The sequence below is a fragment of the Zophobas morio genome, unplaced genomic scaffold, assembly GCF_036711695.1.
Source record: "Zophobas morio isolate AGI-343-1 ecotype UQ-CSIRO unplaced genomic scaffold, CSIRO_AGI_Zmor_V1 ptg000020l, whole genome shotgun sequence".
In the NCBI taxonomy this organism is placed as follows: domain Eukaryota; kingdom Metazoa; phylum Arthropoda; class Insecta; order Coleoptera; family Tenebrionidae; genus Zophobas; species Zophobas morio.
In genome coordinates, this window is record NW_026972125.1 from 2,444,808 (window position 1) to 2,472,037 (window position 27,230).

At 39.7% G+C, this 27,230-nt stretch overlaps 2 protein-coding genes across 10 annotated transcripts in view; both read right to left on the reverse strand.

Moving 5' to 3' along the window:
- LOC135131536 (tyrosine-protein phosphatase Lar) overlaps window positions 1-27,230 on the reverse strand; it is a 305,692-nt gene that overhangs the window by 271,341 nt on the left and 7,121 nt on the right. The window lies entirely within an intron of this gene.
- On the reverse strand, window positions 21,443-25,854 carry LOC135131308 (protein FAM133-like). Its single transcript, XM_064058976.1, has 3 exons — window positions 25,777-25,854; window positions 21,798-21,905; window positions 21,443-21,718 (listed from the first exon to the last, which is right to left on the reverse strand). Exons 1-3 carry the CDS (start codon window positions 25,852-25,854, stop codon window positions 21,443-21,445), a joined length of 462 nt encoding a protein of 153 aa, XP_063915046.1.

The window sequence follows — 27,230 nt, forward strand, 5'->3', positions numbered from 1 at the left end:
TAAAATTCTCCTCATTTTTTTATTTCACGCTTGAATAAATTTGCATTTAAATTTTCAATTTCCACTGCTAGCTAGAACATTACCCATTTTATGCAAAAATATGCAGTACCATTCCGTAGTTGACTCAATCAGCTATTTTCTGCCTACCTATGTTGTTCACAAGTTTCGTATTAGCGGATTTCGTCATACTCATAATTTTCTGTATAATTTTACATAATTTAGAATAAGCGATCCAACTTAAAGTAGAGTAGGCCGTTTTTTTTGGAAAAACTGGACTTTGTTTGCCTCGCGAGGTTCCGCTAATGTTAATTTACGTTCCCGCCGCATTATTATCGAACGCCGTAGTTTTAAAACTTACAATTCCGCGCCAGCGCAGCAATTAATCATGTAATCGCATAATCGAGTTAAGTATTGTGATTCAAGAATATTACTGTTCTCTCCTTTCGCTTTGATCAATTACCTCCCAGGACCCTCCCATTAAATAACAGAACGGCGAACGGCCTTAATTTTCTCCTCGTTAAAATCCTGACCGCGATAGCCCGGAAAATGTGTCAATTAAAAACTCCCGTAATTGAGATTGATACTGAGAGATGGTGGTGTAGATTGCGTCTCATAGCACCCATGTATACGAATTACAGTTAGCCACATTTGCATACTTTGATTTACGGAAAATGGATCGACCCGCCGACGACGCTCACCCGTGAAAAACAAAATCTGCATACAACTCTGCATACCCTCGACACGTCGGCATAATTAGGTTTTCACTCCGTGAAATAGTTTCCATCAACGGGATTTAAGAGTCAATCAGTCGAAACCACCTATCGTAACGAGCTTGTTTTTCCGGGAGATTTTTTGTAGTGAATAAGGCCTTTAAGACCATACGAACTAATGCCATCTGCGACAAATTAGCGCCGGCGACTGAAAGCCTTCCGCTTTTTCTCAGACGGACCCGGCTTTTAATTTACTCGAGTTCCTCCTCCTCCTCGAAGAAATCCCTTTGGTGTCAATTTCCTAATTAAATCCGAAAATAAAAGCACAGTAACTGACAAGCCCGGACCGAACCGAATCGATACGGTCCCCGGCAAACTTCCCGAACTCGGACAAATTCGATTATTTAACTTTACAACAGAAATGTTTACGGACAACGCGCTGTACACACACGTTAGGTGGAAAACGCATCGATCGCCGCCAATCAAGACATGACACCGTCACTTTTCCTTTTCCATTATTTTATCAACAAACGAAGCGGCGTTATCGTCAATCATCGCCCGATAAAACTGTCACGATGCCGCATGCACGAAGAAAAATCGTAATCCGAACCATGAGATGCTCATCTAACCATTTCCTTCCGGAAGGAGATGATTCCTGTTGTAGATCAATAAGGCGGCGGATTGAGCTTTTCGGAAAAGTCGGCAGCCGTTTTTCGTTTCGACAATCGTGCGATCGTTTGATTACTGTCTGGTTCAACGGATGTGCGGATTAACATATATTATGAAAATAACGCATGCGGAAAAACACGCTCTATTTGGCGAGCAATAATTTGTCAGCAAACGTTATTAATACTAATTCGTGTTGGTGGAAATCGCGATTTCAAGTCAGTGAATTATGGTTGAAGGAAAAAATTAATTCGTTGCCCGCGAAAGCGGGGTCGGCCAAATAAATGCAGAGCGGGACAGAGGCCCGCTCTGGGACCGTTTTTTACTTCCCGAGCGTAAGCAAAGGAAGTATTGTAATCGAGTCCGTCGGCCGACTCTCTACTTTTACGTTTTCTCGATCTTTCATGACCCCTAGAAGACGAAGAAATAGGTCTCCCATTTCCGTCTGTCTGTCCGTCTGTCCGTCCGTCTGTCGTCCGTCTGTCCCTCTGTCCGTCTGCCGTCCCGGATTTTTATTAGACAGATAATCTCCGAAAGTACTCGACCGATTGTTGTGAAATTTTGTACTTACATTAAGAATATCATGTAGATGGTAAAACGCTAACCAAAATTTGTCTAATCATCCCCACCACTAATGCGATGACGTCACTTCAAAATTGTACATAGTAAATGGGTTTTCAATTGTATAAAATATAATAGTCCTACACATATAGTTTACAACTCTGAATCGACTTTTCACCCGAAACGTCCAGATTTTTGGGAAAAAAATCAAAATTATAAAACGACATTTTGAAATTTAATTTTTAATCTGCTAACCAGAATGCTTTGAAATGTTGCAGATGTTTTAAGGCTATAAAGAGCATCATAAATCTTTAGTCAAAAAATATTTGCTTATCCCCTCCAAAAACTTGCTGACGTCAGCTCAAAAGTTTGTGGAATAAATCATATCTAAAATGTACAAAATATGATGAGTCTGTACTTGTGATCTATCACTCCATTCATATTTTTTGGATTTGCATATACAGGGTGACTCAAAAAAATTAATGAATGCGTAAATATATTTTATTGATTTAATCAGGAACTACAAAACCGAATGCTCTGAAATCTTGCAGATGTTTTAAGGTCATAAAGAGCATAATAAATGTTTAGTCAAAATATATTTGCTTATTCCCTCCAAAAACTTGATGACGTCAGCTCGAAAGTTTGCCGAATAAATCATATCTAAAATGTACAAAATATGATGAGCCTGTGCTTGTCATTTATCACTCCATTCATATTTTTTGGATTTGCATATACAGAGTGACTCAAAAAAATTAATGAATGCGTAAATATATTTTATTGATTTAATCAGGAACTACAAAACGGAATGCTCTGACATCTTGCAGATGTTTTAAGGTTATAAAGAGCATAATAAATGTTTAGTCAAAATATATTTGTTTATCCCCTCCAAAAAGTTGATGACGTCAGCTCAAAAGTTTGTGGAATAAATCATATCTAAAATGTACAAAATATGATCAGTCTGTACTTGTGATCTATCACTCCATTCATATTTTTTGGATTTGCATATACAGGGTGATTCAAGAAAATAAATGAAAGCGTAAATTTATTTTACTGATTTACTCAGGAACTACAAAACCGAATGCTTCGAAATCTTGAAGATATTTTAAAATTATCATAAGCATGGTAAATTTTTGATCAAAATGTATTTGGTCGTCCCCCCTAAAAAATTTATGACGTCACCACAAAATTTTGCTGAATAAATCCTATCTAAAATGTACAAAATATGGTGAGTCTCTTCTTGTGATTTATCATTCCATTCAAATTTTTTCGATTTGCATATACAGGGTGACTCAAAAAAATTAATGAATGCGTAAATATATTTTATTGATTTAATCAGGAACTACAAAACCAAATGCTTTGAAATCTTGCAGATGTTTTAAGGTTATAAAGAGCATAATAAATTTTTAGTCAAAATATATTTGGTTATCTTCTACAAAAAACTGATGACGTCAGCTCAAAAGTTTGCCGAATAAATCGTATCTAAAATGTACAAAATATGATGAGTCTGTACTTGTGATTTATCATTCCATTCATATTTTTGGATTTGCATATGCAGGGTGACTCAAAAAAATTAATGAAGGCGTGAATTTATTTTATCGATTTAATCAGGAATTACAAAATCGAATGCTTTGAAATCTTGGGAATATTTTAAAGTTATTATAAGCATGGTAAACTTTTGTTCAAAATGTATTTGTTCATCCCTCCTAAAAAAATTGATGACGTCACCCTTAAATTTTGCTGAATAAATCCTATCTAAAATGCAAAAAATATGATGAGTTTGTACTTGTGATTTATCATTCCATTCATATTTTTTAGATTTTCTTAAGAGGTGGTTCAAAAAAATTAATGAAGTCAATTTATTTTATTGATTAAATTAAAGGCAACACTTATTATTAGTATTACACCCCAACCAACCCAATTTGGTAGACACAAAATTTGTTAAAGGAAAAACTCGGTTGAAACATAAGGGTAGCACGCTTATTTACATCAACTTTAACATTACAGACCTGCATTTGTTTTATGCGCTCACTTGGTTCCGCGAATGTGAAATAGACATGTTTATAATCAACCAATTGTGAATTTCACCGTCAAGAATTAAAATAAAACCCAATGTTTTATATAATAAGCGGAAGTCGAAGCAATAAAACCGATGGTCGTTTTGTTTACAGTTTCTCTGTTTGACTCTCACGTATGCTGTTACGCTTGTCATCTTAAATTAAGAATGTTTATACATAAACGATTTTCCGTTGCCTTTCGTATTACTAGACAGCGGATTTTTGTCGGGCTACGTCACGATTATAGGTGGGGACGCGCTGAATCGCCGGGACTCAGTAACGGGTGATAGATAATCACTGAATTTAATCAGTACTAATTCCACAAATATAATTAACGATTTATTAATCAAACGGCTAAGTAAATGAGAGCGGGAATTAACAGCAGAGTGCAACGAAACAGCGTTATTCTAATCTCAAATAAACGAAGTGCAGTCCGCAACCGCAATGAATTCGCATCCCGTACGAGCCGTACCGAGTTTGGCCTTGCCTAGCCCGACAGAAATCCGCTCTCTAGATATTACACACCGGCGCCGTATACGTGAGTAAATTGTTTCGTTATTTTATTGATTATAAGAAATCAATATTCAAAACGACCCAATTCATTTTCCCGAAAATTTGGGAATACAATAATTTTATTCTTAGTATTACACTACATCTATCCCTACTGATATACGTGTCCTTGCAAAAATGTCGATGACGTCATCACAATTTTTTTTTTTTAAATTCCCACTACAAAAATGTAATGAGAAAAAAAAACACAATAGGCATGCAGTCGTCAAGTTTCCGACAGCGAGGGAAGTACTGTCTAAACTCTTTAGACCAATTTTTTTTTACCTTATCGACAATGACGTTACTACTGAAGAAGAGTGACGATGAACTTTCACTATCTTTACCACATATTATTATTCTTTTATTACTATTGTTACAACGGTTGTAGATACTTAATGAGTTACAATATAGGAATTTTAAACACTTTCATTGTATCTTTTCGATTTTTACATAGTGATAAGTATAATCTGGAGGCCAAGACATACCTGTATATTCAAGTATCAACCTAACGAATGAATATACTCTGATTACTGAACAAATGGAGTTATAAAACTGCGGGACCTTCACGTGATTTTAAACACCCTAGTAAATCAGGTCAGATCAGGTCAGGTACCTTGTAAATGCGAACCAAAATTTAACCGCCAAAAGATTTTTAGTAAACGCCATTTAAATATTCCTGTACTTGTGGTTTATGCATCTACTTTGATTTTGTCCGCCTTGTTCCTTAGACACGTGATACGAAGCTCGATAACCACAACCCTAATCTAGCGATAACGCGCTCACTTCATAGCTGAGAGGTCCGGGGATTAACGTGTATACACAATCAACGTAGGTTCCTGAATCAAAAGAAACGCATACCAACAACATTTTGCATTAATACATACATTTGATTGTTTCCAGACAATAGGATACAGCCCAGTCTTGAGTAAAAGATTTCTCAAAATTGCGAGACTGGGACGTGTTTGAAATTTCCATCGAAAATTATCGGCAGCGATTTGTTCCGTTTGCGCTGGAATGGCCCCGTTTACACGACTTAAACGAAAGATTATGATTGTTGAAGGGACGGGTCGCAGTTGCGTTCTACTTGTTGGAATATGTCGACGAGGCTTCGATTCTTACAAAATGGTGCGGAACGCTGACCAAGGATGTATTGACAGCATGATAATGCTCCACTGCATTCAGCCGGTCCACCACCAGCACATGCTGCTCGCCGGGAAGTCAACAAACTATTGATTCCCTCTTTTGAACAACGCCAATACTAAGTGAAAATCGTGAAATATTAACCGTTATGCAACCACTAACCACTACGGCTTCATGCGGTAGATATTCAGCCAACAAACCGCGGTGAGGATTTCGTCCAAAAAGAAAATTAAATTCAGTAGAAAGTATAATTACTGTGACGTCACTCGAGTAAATATCTGAAACAAACATCAACTTCTAATTTAAAAAAAAAATCTCCATTACGCTATAGCCAGTGGAAAACTTCCATTTCCGACCACCCACACTCACGCAACAGGTAAAAAATTGTCTCCCAAAATCCAGGCTCCCGTTTCCTCCACTCCGGCCCTGCTCCTCGTCGGCCGCTCCACAGCGTCGCGACGCTAATTGCATCATCCCGTGATTAACAGAAGAGCGCGTCTATGGCCCTCGAGTCGCAGCCGAGCTTGCGGTTGTAATCGATAGACACATGCTGACACGCATGGCCGTTACGCTGTCTTACACAGGTCAACAGTAAATATTTCATCAAGAAGACTATTACTCTTGGATTATTTAAGTGCGCTGCCAACCTCCCAAAACAAAAGTGACCAACTTTTGGCGGAAGCTCACCAGACAACAAGGCGACTGCAAGTAACAGCCGCTCTCCGTCAAAGGCTATTGTGGCTTGCGGCAAACTTCAACACACTGTTGTTCAAGCATGTGTCGTAAATTGAACCGTTGTTCCAGCAAACCGTATTTGAAGGTGGTTTTTGTCAGCGCGGGAACCCGAAACGTCGAGAACCGAGAAAACGCGATTAGTATTTAAACGAACGCAGACTTCTCGTAGTCCGACACAAATTTTATTTCGGCCTACGCTCGTTCCGCCCCGGTTTCGACACTGCTTCCAACTATATTAAATTGTAGCAATGGTTGCGTTATCGCGTGGGAGGTTGAGGTTAATGTAGTTTCCATTTTACAAGTTATGTGAACAACGTCCCGAAAATTTGCTTTGATAAATGGATTTTGTTACAAATAAAGACTTCATTACTCATCTTTGACGGCAACAGGTAATGTAGTCTCGCCTAGCCTCGCTGCGGGGAGCCGCTCTGCGAAGAAATAAGAAAGCGCACAGTGGGACCAAACTGAAAATACGCGGCGAAAATTATTCATTGTACGTTTTAAAACTGTTTGTAACAAACGGCACCCCTTTAGTTCTAAAGCGCTCTGCTAAGAGGCTCTTGAGGACACTCTCCCGTGCCGATTGGTCGACTATCCTCGCCGACACTTCCTCTCTTAGTAGAGTATTTTGTATATATATCATACATGCAGACTTTGTACAAATTTCGAAATAAACTGTTTCATAATCAAGTATGTAATATAAAGTGGCGCCCAACGTGGGGCATTGTAACAAACAGCACCATAAAGTGGCGCCCAACGTGGGGCATTATAACAAACAGCCCCATAAAGTGGCGCCCAACGTGGGGCATTGTAACAAACAGCGCCGCAAGAAAGTTATATGATTAATCATTATTAGTCAAGTCTAAATGCGTAATATCTGAACTTCCACCTGTAAAGGGAGACCACATCAAAGTAATCCCGCACCCTTCTATAACAATGCGCACAACCATTTCTGATTCAGGCCGCTTATTTTTGCCTTCGTCCCACTGTGGGTCCACTCCGAATCGCTTTTAAAGAGCTGTCCGTAGCTCCGTTCAGGATTCAGCGCACAGATGGGCGAATTTGTTTCGGTGATAAATAATTAATCGAACGGTTCGGAGGTGAGCGGAACATAAATTTAATTAGCACCTGTCGGAAATATTAAACTGGAATTTGCGATCCGGGACGGCAATTAAGCGCTGTCATCGGCATGGGTTTTTTCCTCCGGCTCGGGTGTATCCAGAAAACTAAAAATCCAATTATTGCTCGGCGCTATGCGTGCTCCTATAACAATACATCAATTTCTGCGATCAATAAGCGCGGCCTCCTTGCTTGATTAAAAGATGGGAAAAAGTCTCGGAGCGGAATTTTCGTCGGGCTAACAAAAAAGTGCGCGGAATGAAGGCATGTTTGCGGGGGAACACGCAAATCGCGGGTGGATGAGGTCGGGGCGGCGGCGGGGGGGCGACGCATAAACAGCTTATTTCAAGTGAATCTTGTCGGCCAATAAAAACTCACGAGCGCTCGCGATTTAATCCCGGTATCAAAATTCCCCGAAATTACGAATTTTGGTAGATTTGTTTGATTTGTTTTACAAGTTACATCAAAAGAACGACTTTAACTCTCACCGAACAGATCAATGATTCATAAACAAAGGCACTCCTCGGAGCGTACAAAGTTAAAGCATAATCCACTTTGGCGAAATCTTTTTATATATTTTTTCGGGCGTATTCTACCCGTTTACATCGGAACAACACTTCCAAATTTGTTTGTAATGCTTTGTTTTCGCTGCGTTCAATTATTTTTAACTGGACTTTAACTTTTGTTCGACGCACGATTAAGCCGTCGATTTAACAATTACGGCATCGAACAAAATGACGAAGAGCGACGCCGCGCCAACGACAAAAAAAAATTAAAAAACTAGTAATAATACGAACGTTCCCACAAATAATAATTTTGTCTATAATAAACGAACGAACATACGAATATTCAGAGAATTTTCAGATAAACAATGGCTAAGGACTGTATCAATAATTTTTCACTAATACTTATGTTAAAATCATTCGACATAATTTGAATTAATTTATGGTATATTTGACTGCATAAATTGTACTATGTACTAACAAATAGTTAATCCAGTGATTCTGTGATATTTAACAAACAAAAAGAGGGAAAAACAGAAGAAAATGGTGCTTTTTTACGATATTTATGTCATATTTTTAAGTTGATTGAACTGTTTTTAAGAACTTAGAACATGAAAAAGTTGCAGTTCGATGTATATTCTATCCATGTATATTAAAATCATTTTATCATAGAAAAAAGCACAGAATTGTTTTATCTCCTCTAGCGAGTCCCCGTTTAAACAGTCAACTAATTCATACATGCTAAAATCCCGTGCGATTAAAACAGGTTGTGTCTAGTCGAATGATTTAAAAACTCAAATAGCGCAAAACTAGAGGAGTAACCGTTTCGAAAACGGAATAAACACACTCAGAGGCCATTTTCGATTAAGCAGCTCAGTTCGCGCAACTGGCGTTGAAACAGAATCGCTAAAACTACCCCGCAAACACAAACACGCATTTCACCCTTCCCTCCCTTAAAACCGTTACAGTTTCCAATCACACCGCCAATTTATTTACCGACCCACTCAAATAAATTATTCATTTCGGCTTGTTGTTATTACAAACGCAAATATCCCACATGACAACCGCACAATAATCGCGGCTGCCGCCCCCCGCAGCTTCCTTGCGTACTCCAGCCCCTGTCAATATCCAAATTCCTTGCATATAAACGGGCACAATACACCCGAAATGCGATGCAAACTTGCAAGTCTGCATAGAATCGAGCGTTTTTACGAGCCTCGACGAAACGACGTTCGGTCCTTTCGTTTTTTTATAGACTTTGATGTTTGCGGACGCATTTAAATATGTTTAATTACGTCACGCGAGCTCGTCGAAATTTGAATAATTCGTCATTTAGTTGGCGCAAAAGTCGGAAATTAAAATGAAATATTCATTGTGGGTAAGTGGAGGTGAGTCCGAGCCGACGGAAGTCGGGCCGTGTAGGAAATGTTGTGTTAATATTTGAGAGGGCATTAGGGCGACCTTGGGGGAAGGCAGAGTTTCGGGTCTTTCGGTTTTTCGGTAAAATCCGGCTCGAAGGAGCAAATTCTGCATACTTGCGGAGTACTTTGACACGTCATAATTGTCGATCGACTTCCCTTCGGAGGAACGCGAATGTACGTACAGCGCTTATCCCCGTGCTGCCTCGCCCCAACAATGTCGCGTATTAAAACTCCGGCATCCGGCATCACGAGGCAGCTTTTACAACTTGCAGAAAGCTCGTGTCTCCGGAATATGAGCCATAAATGTAGCGAAATTTGTTTTACAACAATCCATTATAAAGTCGGATGCATTCCGGACAATCCGGACTTTGATTCCTCGGAAAGCACGTCTTCCGGAAAAAGCACACAACTACAACTGTAATTAAAAGCTCCGGGTTAAATGAAATGCACTCGACTGTTAATCGTTTGATTAGGAACACAAAAGATCGACGTTACGGCCCTGGCGCTTTATTAGCTTTCGTAATTTGAAAGCTTTGCAGACTGTCGACTGTCAGCTGAAAGCTCCACTTTTTCGCTCTTCCTGTTACTTGCCGGCAACGCATTAAAATTTTAATTAACACATCGCAGACATCTGGGACGGCGAATGTGGAGCTTTAATTGATGGAAATTAAGAAAAACCGCTAATTCGGGAAGAGAACAGAGGCGGCTCGTGAAAGCTACGTCCGAATCGGGCGGAGAAATGGCGAACGCGTAATAAAGTGCCAGTGCTGAGGGGATTTATAAGGGTTTTATAAGTCACGTGACGGTTTGATTCGCGTTATTACGGGTGAATTACCGCAGCTTTCCGGGGCCTTAATGGCGGCTTATGACGGACGCTAAAACGCAGCTCGGAGGACGTAAGTCGTTTCGGAGAAGGTGTTAAATGAATACGTTTCCGCACAAAAATGACACAGAACGGGAAAAAACGGGATAAGGGATCTCCAACAAAGGAACTTTGTAATAATCCGACTTCCAATTCAAAAAGACGGCTTAAATGCGGGATGTTGCTAGTCGCACAAGACATTTTTTTAAACAAAACAATGTATCAATGTTCCAAAATATATTACTTTATATACTTAGGAATTCCTCAAAATCGTTCTGAGTAAGCAAATTTAAAATTTATTATTATCCCGGCGCATCCACCATTTTTATCGAAGAAAATTAATTTGTTTAGATCGGTTTGAAAAGAGGTCAACTTGTAGAAAATTTTCTCCGGATTATGAATCTGTCCTTTGATTTGCTTGCTCGAGAATGTGAAATAAACTGGGGATTAATTGTAGTTGAGGCTCTGGGCCCCTGTTACCACTGGCGTGTCCCAAATTCCGCCGAGTCCGTCCATTGCCGCCCCAATCGATACCTGCCATCCCCATTGCTCTCTCTGACATTCGGTGACATCACCCATATCGTAATTTCGAATTCAGTTATTAAATTATGTGGTACGTGTCCGTTCACTGTTAAGTTTCCAGCCAGACGTTAAACTTGGAGCATGATTTATGAGCAAGGACCTCGTCGGCTTGCCAATGTTTATTCACTTGAGATGTGTTGATAGCACAAACTTCTATTATGTCCACAATATACTATAGAAGGCAGATATGTATCGCCGGTACACATTCAAGCTTATTATGATTTTGATGGATCTCCACGGCGACGACGGTAAATAGATTCTGTGCTTACAATAAGTTTGGCGTCTTTTATCAAACGGGACGATTAATTTTAGCTTTAAAAGCCGAAGTTACGAGGAAGGGTGGATGAATGCGAGAGAGGGCGTTGGTGCGGAATTGTTACGGTGGGTGGTAAACTGCATTGTTGTCTGTATGGGCGGATAAATAGTGACTTCTTGCTGGATGAGTTGGAAAGTCAAACTGAGAGGAATAGCTCGTCGTTAATTAACTTTTTAACGGCAGGTTGTGAATAAGCAACTTTTAGTTTGCCATAATCAAATATTCGTCGCGCAGGTGCTTCGTTCTCTAGGTGTTAAAAAATTGAACAAGATTTGGCTCATCACAGTCTTCTTGCTAATTACCCCCGTTGACAGACCCCACGCCAGTCGCTCCTCTCGAGAATTTATTATTAATATCCTCCATTTCCTTTGAAAGGCGAAGATCGTCGCCTCATTTGTACACTGCCCCCTCCGCCGCCACCCGAACGATTTTATTTGTTTATGCAGAGCCGCCCTTATTGTGATTCAAATCGTCCGTCAGAACCATTACTCCCGCACGATGGAACCTAATCTAATTTTAAGCTTTTAATCAGCAATTACTGAACGCAACTAAAAACGTATAGACGATGTCGAAGTGATTTGGCCACACAATCCCCTGACGGCGGCGTTTTATGTAAAAATATGCAAATATTGGGTTAATCCATCCCAGCCATATTTGTGGAATTTTGTTTTCTCTTGTCGAAAGGCTTTTAAAAGGGAACGAGAGGAACATGCAAATTTGTTTGCTGAAATGTACCTTTTAGCATCATAATTGCAACAAATTTAATTTGGAAACTTTATAAAACGTAAACAAGGAGACGTAATGAGATGAGTTGAATTGCAGCGTTTGTTCATATTTTGGAATTGTCGACGGTGCTGCCTGCGACGGCTTCTTAATGCTGGCAAATTAAAATTTCTGAGGAGGAAGATTTGTGTCCTGTGTGGAGGTAGAACGTTTGTTCCTGGAATTCATCAAGCAATTTTTGGATTACGTCGCGCGGTTACAAAAAATGTTATTGTGTTTCTATTAAATATATTAAAAAATAAATGCCTTCCTTCCCCACATTATTTCCGCAACAGAAACATTTATTGACGTAAAACCCCAAACGTTCCTTGCATGAATAAAAAATCTACCGTTGATCACCTTGTCACAGTTCGAGTTTAAGTTTGGTTCTCCGACAACGTTCTTTGATCCCTGCACTAATATCATTTTTATTTACAATTTTGGTCCTCTTCGGAAAAATTACTAGCCCTACGATATTCCTCCGTTCCCACGAGTGAGTGGTTAGTTCGGTGTCCTTTTTAGTTCAAGACACCGTTCGTTTTACTCTTCACCAAGCCAGTACTAGCTAAGATAAGTCTTATTTTGGCAAATCACATATCCTCTGAAAAAATAGGGGTGGGCGGGCGGGGCTAGTACTTGCTAAGATAAGTTGAAAAGACTTCCCCTGATCATAAAATGGGAAGCGTTTTTACAAATTTTTTTCAGTTCAGAAATTTAAAAAAAAAAAATTTGAGAATTTTAAAAACTCAAGACAATCGAATGGAAAAAAATGTTCACACAGAAAAACTCGCAAGAAGGAAAATTGATGCATATTTTTTTGTAAATTGCGAAAGTAAAGTAGATTTTCAGAAAACTCCTAACCCAAAATTTCTTCAGAAAATAAAAAAAAAATTGATCGAAAGCTCGCACCCAAAGTACAGTGAAAAATATCCACCATTTTTGAGTTGAGTTTTTACTTTACAGAATTACTTACTTAACAAGTACTAAGACCGCCCACCCGCCCCCTATTTTCTCAGGGGATATCTCATTTGCCGAAATCAGTCCTACCTTACCAAGTACTAGCCCCGCCCACCCGCCCCTATTATCTCCGAGGATATGTCATCTGCCAAAATAAGAATGTTAGCTAGTACTGGCCCGCCTACCCGTCCTTTATTTTCTCAGAGGGTAGTACTTCCTAATACTTGCCAAGATAAGTCTTATTTTGGCAAATGATATATCCTCTAAAAAAATAAGGGTGAGCGGGCGGGCCTAGTACTTGCTAAGATAAGTCTTATTTTGCAAATCACATATCCTCTGAAAAAATAGGGGTGGGCGGGCGGGCCTAGTACTTGCTAAGATAAGTCTTCTTTTGGCAAATCACATATCCTCTGAAAAAATAGGGGTGGGCGGGGGGGCAGTACTTGCTCACATAAGACTGATTTTGGCAAACATCGTACCCTTTGAGAAAATAGAGGAAAACTTGGATTTTTATTTAAGCACAGAAAGGTTGCAGTTTTCCGAAAAATATGATGTTTCAAACTTGAGGTTTTCTGGCTCAAAATTTTGTTAAATTGGTTTTAGTAAGATTGCTGCTATGGATCGAATTCTACCCCTGCAAATTTTCTAAGAATATTTGAAGGCACTTGAAAATTTTATATCTCAGTGCTACCGTTTGAAGAAATACAAAAATTTGATTTTCCAAGTCGGAAGTTTAAAATATACAAAAGTTGGTATATTAGTGTTTTGTGTGTAGAGGAGTCAATTTTTGTCGGTTTCAAAGACCTCAACCCACGAACCGAATCAAGTCAAAAATTTGAGCAAATTTTGAGTAGGACTCCCACGATGGTACTTTCAGTTGTGCCCAGAAGAAACTCCGGTTCGTAGGGACACTTGGATTTTTATTTAAGCACAGAAAGGTTGCAGTTTTCAGAAAAATCAAGTCCCTTCGAAAACTGAATGCCCGTTCGAAAACTATGATTTTTCAAACTTGAGGTTTTGTAGCTCAAACTTTTGATAAATTGGTTTTAGTAAAATATTCGAAAAAAACAGGCGAAATTTTGAGAAGTCCGACCTCGAAAATCGTTTCTCTGGATCGAATTTTACCTCTGTAAATTTTCTGAGAATATTTGAAGGAATAAAAGAGTAGAAAACAAAGAGTGCGTCGACCCAGGGAGGCACGGATGGAGTTTTAACTATGCGTTGTCAATTTATATAAATTAAACACGTATACAAAGTCATTAATTTTCTCTTAAAAAATAAAATGCTTTTTAAAAACCATCGCATCGTATTTAATTGAGATTATCTCAGAGTTTGCGTGGTTCGTTCGTTATGTCACTTTTAGTACTCTCGTGCTTTTCGCTTGAGTCGCTAGTTACTACCGCTGCGAACAGGAGGCGCTGCCCGTCAACGCCTACGCACACTAATGGCGTGACCGCAATATTTATTCGACCAAGAATAAACTAACTCTTCAAGGTTTTGGCGAAAATTTTTGCAAATTGACATTGTATAATAGTTATTTATATAATATCAAGGGAGCAAAGTGCGTAGCCAGTTCTCTCTCTAAAGAAGACGAATCTGGGGATGCTCTAGCCAGAAAAACGGATTATTTGATTTTTATTCCCTGTCACCAGCATAAAATCTAAAGAACTAAAAGACCGACTAGTGCCGCTTAGAGACATCCCTGACCGGTCTTGGCGATGTGGTCCTTTTCACGCCACGGGAGAAGCGCCTCCTAAGGGAGCGGTTGCTCTGGCACCATCTCCCCAGAGAGTACCTCGGAATACCCTAAGCCGCACTTCCCACCTTCTACATTCCTCAGCTGCATCCAACAAGTTCAATGGCTTCACAAGTAGAGGAACAGGAAGACACCCTGATAAACAGGGGAAGACACATTGCAGTGCCGGCTGGTTACAGTCAGTGTGCGGAAGTGGTCTGGAAAATTTTGCCAAGGTGCAGTTCGAAAAGTTTAGTTTTCAATATGGAGAAGCCCTGACAGCACCGTAAGTACCATCTTGGGTTTTCTACCTGTCGGCGTACGGGTTTTTGAGTCGCCGCCCCCGAGCGAAAAACCGTCCCCCGTTACCAGTTTTTTTGTCGTCGCCGTCACAAGTCGAAACCGTCATGCATGCGTCGTGTACCGCCACCGCGCTCCCCTCCCGGGTCGCCGTACCGTCCTTGTCCTCGATTTATTGTGTAAAATATTCCTTGCCGTTTTATTTTATTGTCTTGTTTTCGCGGGCCCTCACCACCTGAAATCAGTGTCTCCGGCTTGAGGGCAACCCTGGCACTCCCTCCTCTGGAATCCCTCGCCAGTTCCCTGCTGGCGCCCGAGCGACCGCCGCTCCTGACCGAAGGCGCAACCCCCGGCGGCATGAAGGTAGCCGCATAAGCCTAGGCTGGGCAGACGTGTTTCTTATATCAGCGACACTAGTAGGCCCAAGGCTTGACACATCGCTTGGAATCTTTATCATCTTTTTGGTATTCTTAGTAGGCTTCTTTAAAGGTAGTTTCTTTAACAATTTCAATAACATCGCCAGCGCCTTCCATTTGTCTCATAATCCAACAAAAATTTTCCCGGTACTATAGCGTCCGATATTCCATCATCTTTCTCTTGTTTAGATTTCTCCCGCTTTGATTCACAATCCGCCTTTTAACCTCGGCGATCTTTTCGCAGTTTATTCCCACCGAAATTTCTGCTCCATGGTTCAGGAATCTTTTTCCTACGACAGGAGTTCCCTCTAAACTTAGCCCACCGTAAAATTAGCCGCGATCCTCGTATCCCGCTATCACTTTCTTTATCTCGGTGGCTCTCTTTGAGGCCACTTCTTCGTAAACCTTCCTTATAACGTCATGCGCCACCCTTTGATACTTCCATCCTTTCTCTTCCGTTGGTTGCTAAACTTGACCTTTCCCCGTTTGACCTTCCGATCGCTTTTTACCTCAGTAATCCCGTCTAAAACTGGTTTCCCGAATAATTCCCAGCACCCTCTTCGACATTTCAATCACCTTTTTTCTGTTTAGGTTGGTCTCTGTTTTGTTTACCAGTCAACATTCCCATCGAATTCCATTTGTCTCGGTGATCCTCTCAAAGTTCCCCCCGTTCCACACGAAGACGCTAGAAACCCACCCGAGATTCCACCTCCCCCCGGCAAAATTCCCTCCAGAGGACTCCTGCATCGTGAGCGCAAACCGCCGCCTCCCCCTCCCGCTTTTTTATCACCTTTTTGCAGCAGCGTAATCCGCCCCGTCGCGAATCCGCGATTAGGAAATCCATCATTTCGTCTGCGCGAATTCTGTCACGTACTGTTTACATATTTTATGCGCTCCGGATCACACGTCGGATTGATGTCGTTTTGCCGTCAGGAATCGAGTTGAACAGATCGACGCCCAAGAGTTAAATGTGAAATTGTGGGCGTCTAGACGCGCGTTTTCGCTCCGCTTCGCCGTTACCGTACGGTACGTCAGCGTCGCACGTGACAGGATTCGCAGACTGCGGTCGTACGTCGGCGATTTCATGCTCGTTAACGTACCTCTGCCCCTTCAATATTGATTAAATTTTAATAATAAATCGCCGGCGAAATGAAACGCGCCCGACTCTGTTTCGTCCAGATTTCCACAAACCGAATATTAATAAGCGACTTCCGGCTGACGCGTTTGCGTGCGTCGGGAATTATTCAGTTTGTTGTGGATTTTTAATAAGGAGTACCGGAGGCGCGAGTCTTCTACGGAGCGGAGTTCTTTGCTTAATCCGGGTGCGTCGAGTAACCTTTTAAGGTGTGCATTAGTAAAAGCCGACGGAAGTGTGGTGACTTCCATTTGGCGCGCTCGGCGTCACTTATCAGGAGGGATTAGGCCGTGATAGACTTCGCGGGGGCAGGCGGAGAAAGTTTGTCGCAAATTTGATCAAAATAACGGCACAAATGGGTGGCACGGGTGGAGAATCTCCCATCCCCCAAGAACAAATAAAAAATAAAATAAAAAAAAATATCTTTATTTCCCAAAGGTACAACACTCAATTATAGGAAATCATAAAAAAATTAATGATAATATTATTGAACTAAAACTTTAAATAAACCCTAATTAATTTAGATGGTTATTACGGACAAGATCTGATATATCGGTTACCGATATTGTCCAAATATGTAGTTACATATGAATAAGACACGTAATCTTGCAAGTACATTTGTTTTCGTATGAACAAAAAAGCTTGCTCGACACTAAGACGGGAAACCTACAAAAAAGCTTACGTATTAAAAATTCACAGTCGATCCAATTGTTAACAAGATTGTAAAGAAATTTTACAATAGCGACTGTACGTCTAACTTATATAGAGTTTAAATATAATTTACTTAACGAAATATTAACAGAACCTCAACAGCGGTAAACTCCTTCAATAAGAAAAGAAGTAAATTTTTCAAATCACGACAATTTCTATAGCGCGGCCTTACATGCCGATGTTCAGATTCACTTCAGACCGGTTTCGGTGACCTCGACACCGACACCTACACCGACACCGACCTCGTAGCTGGAACTCGACATCCTATTCCGGCGCGTATACGTGTTCTATATTACGACAAGAAAGGAGTTAAAATTCCAATAAAAGAAAACTGAGAAACGCAAGGAATCGGAGGTACGGCAATAAACATACCTATATGTATCAGAAGGAACAAAAAGGACAGAAGGATCAGAAGGAATAGATGAAGCAAAAGAGGCAGATGGAACAAAAGGATTAGAATGAACAGAAGCAACAGAAAGAACAGAAGGGACACAAGTGAACAAAAAGAACAGAAGGAGCAGACGGATCAAAAGGAACAAGAAAAAAAACAAGTCAAGGAACAACAGAAAACGGAAGCGACAGGAGATGGAATAAGGACAGAAGTAACAAAAGGAACATAATAGAGGAAGCGAAGGAACAAAAGCAACAACAGGGATAGAGTAATCAAAAGAAGTAGAAGAAATATAAAGAACCGAGAGGGGACCGAAGGAACAAAATGAAGAAAACAGGGGGAACAGCAAGAACAGAGAAAACAGAGGCGACATAGGGGGCAGAGAGAACAAAAGGGTAGAGGGAACAGAAAAAATAGAAAAAAGCAAAAGGAACAGAAGAAACAGAATAGGGAGAACAGAGGTAACGAAAGGGTAGAAGCAACAGAAGGAATGAAAAAAACAGCAGAAACAGAAGGAACAGAAAGAATAGAAGGAACAGACGGAACGGAAGAAACAACATGAAGCAGAGTCCACAGGGGGTTCAGCAGGGACAAAAGGAACATAAGCAACAAAGGAACTGAAGGAACAGAATGAACAGAACAGGGAGAACAAACGGAACAGAGAAAACAAAGGCAACAAAGGAGACAGAATAAACAGAATTAACATAAGTAACAAAAGAACAAAAAAAACAGAGAAAACAAAAGAAACAGAAAACGCAAGGTATGCGTGAAATGCAATTGATTGAAAATTATAGATAAAAACATGTAATAATTAAAAAAAAAACTGCCTAGAATAAGTACAAAGATGTATGAAATATAGAAAATATAGAATTTTTGACAAATATTTCTTCTGTTCATTCTGATTTTTCTGTTTTTTGTTGGTTCTATGTTTGTAGATGGCACAAAATAAACCAGAGAAACGTAACGAATCGAAGGTACGGACGGAACATAAAGAGTCAGAGGAACAAAAGAAACAGTAAGAACAGAATGAACGGAAGGAACAAGAAACAGAAAGAACAGTAGGGACAAAAAGAACAAAAGAAACAAAACCAACAAAAAAAATAGAAGGAACATAAGGAACAGACGGAAGAAAAAGAAGAGAAGGAACAGAAGTGAACAAAACAAACAGAAGGAGCAGAAGGGACAGAAGTGAACAAAAGAAACAGAAGGAGCAACAGAAAACAGAAGCGACAGGCACAGAAGTAACAAAAAGAACATAATAGAGGAAATGAAGGAACAAAAGCAACAACACTAACAGAGTAATCAAAAGAATTAGTGGGAACACAATTAAAAGGAGGAACAGAAGAAACAAAAGACACAGAAGAAACAGAAGAAACAACAGAAAACAGAGGCGACTGGATGTAAAGCAAAGACAGAGGGAGCAGAACGTACAGAATAAACAGAACCGGGGAAACAGAGAGAACCGAGAAAACAGAGGCGACATAGGGGACAGAGAAACCAAACGGGTAGAAGTAACAAAAGGGATAGAAGGAACAGAAATAATAAAAGGACAGAAGGAACAGAATGGACGAAATAGGAAGAACAAACGGAACAGAGAAAACAAAGGCAACAGCGAGTCCAGAATAAACAGAATTAACATAAGTAACAAAAAAAACAGAGAAAATGCAAAATGTACAAGAAATGCTAACTACTAAAATTTGAAACATTTCATGTATGTATAGAACGTAATGTAATATATATATATATATATATAGGCCGTAGCATCAGACACAGAACCAACAAAAAAACAGAAAAATCAGAATTAACAGAAGAAAAAGACTGTACAAAATAAACCAGAGGAACGTAAGGAATCGAAGGTACAGAGAGAATATAAAGAATAAGAGGAACAGAAGAAACAGAAAGAACAGAGGTAACAGAAGGAATAAAAGAAACAGAAGGAATAGAAAGAATAGAAGGAACAAAAGTGAACAAACGCAACAAAAGGAGCAGAAGGAATAGGATAAACAAAACAAATAGAAGTAACAGAAGCAATAACAGAAACAGAATAGAGGGAACGAAGGAAACAGAAACAGCCGAAGGAAACGGGAGACCTATTTTTTCATACTCTAGGGGTCATGAAACATTGAGAAAACATGAAGGCAATTATTCATCGAATACACAATACTTCACTAGCTTGTCATAGTAATGAACTATTTTAGAACTATTTTTACACCTGTTATATGAATAAGCGGTAATGTTTTAGCTACATAAGGAAGGTTTAAGTGAGTAGACAAACAAGTCAAACGTACGCCACCACCTGTATTGATATTTAATTCATCGGAATTTCTGTTTTACCTCTGAACGTTAAAATTATGGAGAAATAATTCCCTGTGACAAACATTAATATTTAATCAAGTAATCTGAAGCTGCTAAATTATTTCAAAATTTAGCAAATTTTGCTCGCAATCCGCGTACATTTTGTTAAAGAATGTGTACAGAAACGTAACAATTGTTCTTGTTCTTGAATCTTGCTCTTGACCCGGTTGTCCGACGAGCGCGCGTCAAAAACCGTCCCCGCCCCTCCATACCTTTATTGTTTTAGAATGATGGCCCATGATTAAGCGCCCCATTTTTGAATAATTTATCGTCGGGTCGCCGTTCCGCGTTCCATCCGCACCTCGGAAGTGCCTCACTTTAATATTTAATGTCGTTCCTTGTTCGTATTGATTTAAAATGGGTGTTTGCATGTAATTGTGTGCGAGCGCCGGTTCGCTTTTTAAAAGCACCATAAAAATGACGGCTTGTTGGGGTTTTGTCGGCCGGATTTACCGACTTGACTAACTGCGTCTGCATTCGCAATAATGGGGGCGGAATTAGAGTGAGTTATAGGATGGGGGCGCTCGGAATTGCCGCGAAAATTACATGTGTAAAGAAGTTAACTCGATTCGCGACTTGTAATGGCGTACAAGTGGCTGAAACGGATCAGAGAGTGACGGAAATCGGCGCTTTTTTCAGGAGCGCTAGGTCAGCATGTGCGGTAAACTTACAAACTTAATTAAATGTCAAGAGCAGGTCTAATTACAAAATTGTGAGCGCTGGAACGTCGGCGTAGTTTTACAGCTGGGGCGCTGCGCCCTCGAGGCTTAGAAAGGTTAGTGTCCATCACGTTCTCGAGCTAGTTCTTTTTTTATTATCATTATTAAGTTGGCAGTAACGGCGGCGGGCACTAATACGGCGCGTCATTAAATGTCCGTGGACAGAAACCGAAACAACCGCCCCACACCACCGGCGCGATTTTCCTATTAAACCAGTCCCACCCCCCGTAGTTTTTATCTCTGACAAGCCTCCTCGACACTCGCCGTTCCGTGCCTCGTTATCCGCGATCTCGCCTCCCTCTCGTATGTAAAGCGTAACGAAACAATCCCACATTTTTTCTGGATCGCCAGTTTGCGCCTCCGCCGCACGCAATCTGACGTGCCGCAATCACTATCTCGCCGCCGCCGCCACCCCCAACATCTCTATTACTCAATCCTACCTCAATCCAAAACAAACCGTAAATATTCATCGACCGTCAAGGTCGCATCGGAAATTCACACCCCTCTTTAATTAACCGCCATAATCGTAACAATTCTGCTAGGTTTTTGCCGGATCGTTCGACCCTTATTTTACGGCGGTTTCATGCCGGCGGAGGGTAATGTATGCTAATTATGCGCGTATGGGTGTCGAGGGGGTTTCAAGGGCGCATTTTTCCTGCCACACTTACCGATATCTCGGGGGGTGGGCTCGTTCTCGCAGGGGGTGGTCCGAAATAAAACACTTTGGAGTCTGATTGCCGCGCTCACAACACTAGAGGAAGGGGAGCACTTTTTCGGTGCTGCGTTCTTCTGTTCTTCTGTTCCTTCTGTTCAGTTCTATTCCTTCTCTTCTTTCTGTTCCTTCTGTCATTTCGGTTGCATCTATTCCTTCTGTACCGTCTATTCCTTCTGTTTTTTTGTTCCTTCTGTTTCTTCTGCCCCTTATGTTCTCCCCGTTCTATTGTTCTATTCTCAGCTCCTTTTGTTATTCCTGTTTCTTTCGTTCCCTCTATCTGCTCATTCTGTCCCTTCTGTTCCTTCTATTCCTTTGTTCTTTTCGTTCCTTTGGTTTTTGCTCCTCCTGTTTGTTCCTTCTGTTCCCTCTGTTTTTTCTATTACCTCTGTTGTTTTGTTCCTTCTTTTCCTTTTATTCCTTGTGTTATTTCCGTGCCTTCGATTCTTACGTTTCTCTGGTTCCTTTTGTACGTTCTCTTTCTTCTGCTCGTTCTAATTTTTCTATTTTTACTTCCCCAGCGTAAGCAAAGGAAGTATTGTAATCGAGTCCGTCGGCCGACTCTCTACTTTTACGTTTTCTCGATCTTGCATGACCCCTAGAAGACGAAGAAGTAGGTCTCCCATTTCCGTCTGTCTGTCCGTCTGTCCGTCTGTCCGTCCATCTGTCCGTCCGTCTGTCCGTCCGTCTGTCCGTCCGTCTGTCCGTCTGCCGTCCCGGATTTTTATTAGACAGATAATCTCCGAAAGTACTCGACCGATTGTTGTGAAATTTTGTACTTATATTAAGAATATCATGTAGATGGTAAAACGCTAACCAAAATTTGTCTAATCATCCCCACCACTAATGCGATGACGTCACATCAAAATTGTACATAGTAAATGGGTTTTCAATTGTATAAAATAACATAGTCCTACACATGTAGTTTACAACTCTGAATCGACTTTTCACCCGAAACGTCCAGATTTTTGGGAAAAAAATCAAAATTATAAAACAACATTTTGAAATTTAATTTTTAATCTGCTAACCAGAATGCTTTGAAATGTTGCAGATGTTTTAATAAATCTTTAGTCAAAATATATTTGCTTATCCCCTCCAAAAACTTGATGACGTCAGCTCGAAAGTTTGCCGAATAAATCATATCTAAAATGTACAAAATATGATGAGTCTGTACTTGTCACTTATCACTCCATTCATATTTTTTGGATTTGCATATACAGAGTGACTCAAAAAAATTAATGAATGCGTAAATATATTTTATTGATTTAATCAGGAACTACAAAACGGAATGCTCTGACATCTTGCAGATGTTTTAAGGTTATAAGGAGCATAATAAATGTTTAGTCAAAATATATTTGCTTGTCCCTTCCAAAAACTTGATGACGTCAGCTCGAAAATTTGCCGAATAAATCATATCTAAAATGTACAAAATATGATCAGTCTGTACTTGTGATCTATCACTCCATTCATAGTTTTTGGATTTGCATATACAGGGTGATTCAAGAAAATAAATGAAAGCGTAAATTTATTTTACTGATTTACTCAGGAACTACAAAACCGAATGCTTCGAAATCTTGAAGATATTTTAAAATTATCATAAGCATGGTAAATTTTTGATCAAAATGTATTTGGTCGTCCCCCCTAAAAAATTTATGACGTCACCACAAAATTTTGCTGAATAAATCCTATCTAAAATGTACAAAATATGGTGAGTCTCTTCTTGTAATTTATCACTCCATTCAAATTTTTTCGATTTGCATATACAGGGTGACTCAAAAAAATTAATGAATGCGTAAATTTATTTTTTTGATTTAATCAGGAACTACAAAACCGAATGCTTTGAAATCTTGCAGATGTTTTAAGGTTATAAAGAGCATAATAAATTTTTAGTCAAAACATATTTGGTTATCTTCTACAAAAAACTGATGACGTCAGCTCAAAAGTTTGCCGAATAAATCGTATCTAAAATGTACAAAATATGATGAGTCTGCACTTGTGATTTATCATTCCATTCATATTTTTGGATTTGCATATGCAGGGTGGCTCAAAAAAATTAATGAAAGCGTGAATTTATTTTATCGATTTAATCAGAAATTACAAAACCGAATGCTTTGAAATCTTGGGAATATTTTAAAGTTATTATAAGCATGGTAAACTTTTGTTCAAAATGTATTTGTTCATCCCTCCTAAAAAAATTGATGACGTCACCCTTAAATTTTGCTGAATAAATCCTATCTAAAATGCAAAAAATATGATGAGTTTGTACTTGTGATATATCATTCCATTCATATTTTTTAGATTTTCTTAAGAGGTGGTTCAAAAAAATTAATGAAGTCAATTTATTTTATTGATTAAATTAAAGGCAACACTTATTATTAGTATTACACCCCAACCAACCCAATTTGGTAGACACAAAATTTGTTAAAGGAAAAACTCGGTTGAAACATAAGGGTAGCACGCTTATTTACATCGACTTTAACATTACAGACCTGCATTTGTTTTATGCGCTCACTTGGTTCCGCGAATGTGGAATAGACATGTTTATAATCAACCAATTGTGAATTTCACCGTCAAGAATTAAAATAAAACCCAATGTTTTATATAATAAGCGGAAGTCGAAGCAATAAAACCGATGGTCGTTTTGTTTACAGTTTCTCTGTTTGACTCTCACGTATGCTGTTACGCTTGTCATCTTAAATTAAGAATGTTTATACATAAACGATTTTCAGTTGCCTTTCATATTACCAGACAGTGAATTTTTGTCGGGCTACGTCACGTTTAATCGGTACTAATTCCATAAATATAATTAACGATTTATTAATCAAACGGCTAAGTAAATGAGAACGGGAATTAACAGCAGAGTGCAACGAAACAGCGTTATTCTAATCTCAAATAAACGAAGTGCAGTCCGTAAGTACGAGTAACTGCAATGAATTCCCAACCCGTACGAGCCGTACCGAGTTTGGCCTTGCCTAGCCCGACAGAAATCCGCTCTCTAGATATTACACACCGGCGCCGTATACCTGAGTAAATTGTTTGGTTATTTTATTGATTATAAGAAGTCAATATTCAAAACGACCCAATTCATTTTCCCGAAAATTTGGGAATACAATAATTTTATTCATAGTATTACACTACATCTATCCCAACTGATATACGTGTCCTTGCAAAAATGTTGATGACGTCATCACAATTTTTTTTTTAATTCCCACTACAAAAATGTAATGAGAAAAAAAACACAATAGGCATGCAGTCGTCAAGTTTCCGACAGCGAGGGAAGTACTGTCTAAACTCTTTAGACCAATTTTTTTTTGTTCTGTTTCTAATGATATATTGCACAATTACTTAATAACATATGTCATAATACTATTACCAGAACAAGAAGCGTTTGGTAATTAGTACAGATATATTTTGTACGGATAGACTGTAATTGCTATTGACGTAGCTATTATTTACTCTTGTTTGTCATTATTGCATTAAAGTAACTGCAGGAACCCCTAGTGTATCTCGAATGGTGTTTTTCGTGACATAAATGTTATAGCTTCGTATTAGTACAGTCTATTCCATGTACATACAGGCGCCCCCAAGTGGACGCGTACGCGTTATTTATGGTTTACCGCGCAAATTTCCGCCGCTTCGTTACACGAACGTTATAAATAAGAATTCTTCGTCTCCCAAACCATATTTCTGCAACTAATAACAAGGACCCGTCTCTGAACCATCACTATTTTGTGGACGTAATAATTCCCGTTCAGCGGCTTTAAAAGCGAATTTTCACGTGGCGTATATCGAGTTTTATGAAACCGTAATTACTGGACTCGTAATAAATCTTAATTACTCACAATTTAGTGGCTGTATTTCCCTTAATTGATTAATGCCAACTAACTCCATGCCGAACAAAATTACTCCTGGGGTTAGTGATATGAGGAAATAGAAAACGTTTTAATTCGGGGTTTTTGCAGCGAACAACAAGGTGGATAACGAAAACTTGCTTTATGTGTACGATTATTAAAACAAAAGTAAACATACGCATTGATTGGATTTTCTTGTTTAAGAATTTTTTGTGGGTCAGGTTCTCTCGTTCCCACGCTTTGTCTGGGACTGAAAATTGAAACCCTGACACGAAATTTTCCTGAAAGGTCGTAGGGTAAACCCTGACCCCGTCGCCGAGAGAGCTAGTGTACATCTTTGCAACAGGTTTTAGCTTCATGACTTAAGTTTGGTTGCGTCAGTACGAGCTCGTTTTACTTATGACGTCATACTATTCGTTTCAGCTTGAAAATTATGTGTAAATTTCCTGGCGACGTTTTTTTTTACAACGTGTGTGTTTTAATTAGGCACTTAGTAATAAAGTTAACAACTAACCCAGCGAGTCCAGCCCTCACACGGGTGTAAACTAGTGTCGTGCCGATCGCCCCAGCTGATAGAAATGGTCATTAACATGTGTACAGTCGTAATTTATGTGGCGCCCCTCCCCTACATTGTCCTGTTTGTATTCTATACGAAAAATTATTCCTCTGGCTTTATTAATAAAATCGACATTCACGCTCCGACACACACTCCGCTTCTGCGAGTTACTAATGACTCGGAGGGCTAATTAAGATTAATTACTGGCGTGTACAAGCACACCCCGGCCGACGCAGATATTGATATCCTTCAAAAAGAGAGAACCAGAGGCGCATTAATTAATATTTTCGGTATTCCGACTTTGATGTTCGATATATACATATCTGAAAAATCGAAGGGCGCCGGATCGAGCGTTCTTCTCCGCCGCATTTGGCTCCCTATAAAAAGTGTCGAACATGACGATGAATGATAATATTTGCCGAGCACGCATCCCAGGTAGTTTGTTCGCTTTTATTAGTGTCGTAGATATTCGATGACTTCATTATTTCCCGATCAATTCCAGCTTACAGCATCTCGTACAGCGTGTATAAAACCGCAAGCTTTTAGTAGTTATGATGCGGCGTTTATTGGCTTTGCTCACTTAAGAGGTTTTACTTTCGAGATTGAAACCGAGGCGTGATTTCCTGTTTATTCTGTTTTTGACTCGAGAAGCGAGACGACAAGCAGTTATTAGTTGCAGAAATGTGGTTTAGAAGACGACGAATTCTTATTTATGCGCGGTAAACGATAAATAGCGCGTCCACTTGGGGGCGCCTGTGCGAACATGGAATACGTCCAACCCGACTGCACTGACGCGTAGCTGTTGCATTTACGGCTACTTTTTCATCCACCGCCGCCCCTGCTGAGCCTCATCAAGTCGTGTCATTCGCAAGACTGCGAGTTAATGGGCGCACCTAGACCCCACCCGGTTCGATATCCTGCAACTTGCATTGTTTTGTCCTGCATGAACAGGATATTGAATAACTTCCCACAACTGTCACAGAGTGCCCGAATAAATCAGCAGTAATAGAGTTATGGCTAGTAATAATTGAATCTGTTGATGCTAGTTTGGTGCGTGAGATGACTAATTAAATTTCGCTTTGTAGATTCGGTGATTATGTTGCGGTAGCAATTTTTAGTGGAAATGTAAAGTTTCGACTGTTGTTATTAGATGAGCGAGTTTATGGCTGTTTTAGGAGTTACGTTGACTTAACGCTGTGTCGTTGACGTTTACGTCTATTTTTATGGGAGGCTGTAAAGTCGGAATTATGGACGATGTGAATAGGAAATTAGGTTGGTGGTTAAAAAGTTTTATTTTTTAAGGGGGGTTTAATGCGCTGTCGCTTTCGGAAAGTGGGGCGGAGTATGTACTTCAGCTTTGCACTAAACAGCCAAGACAAGTTCGCGACGTACACACTCTCGGGCCTAAATTT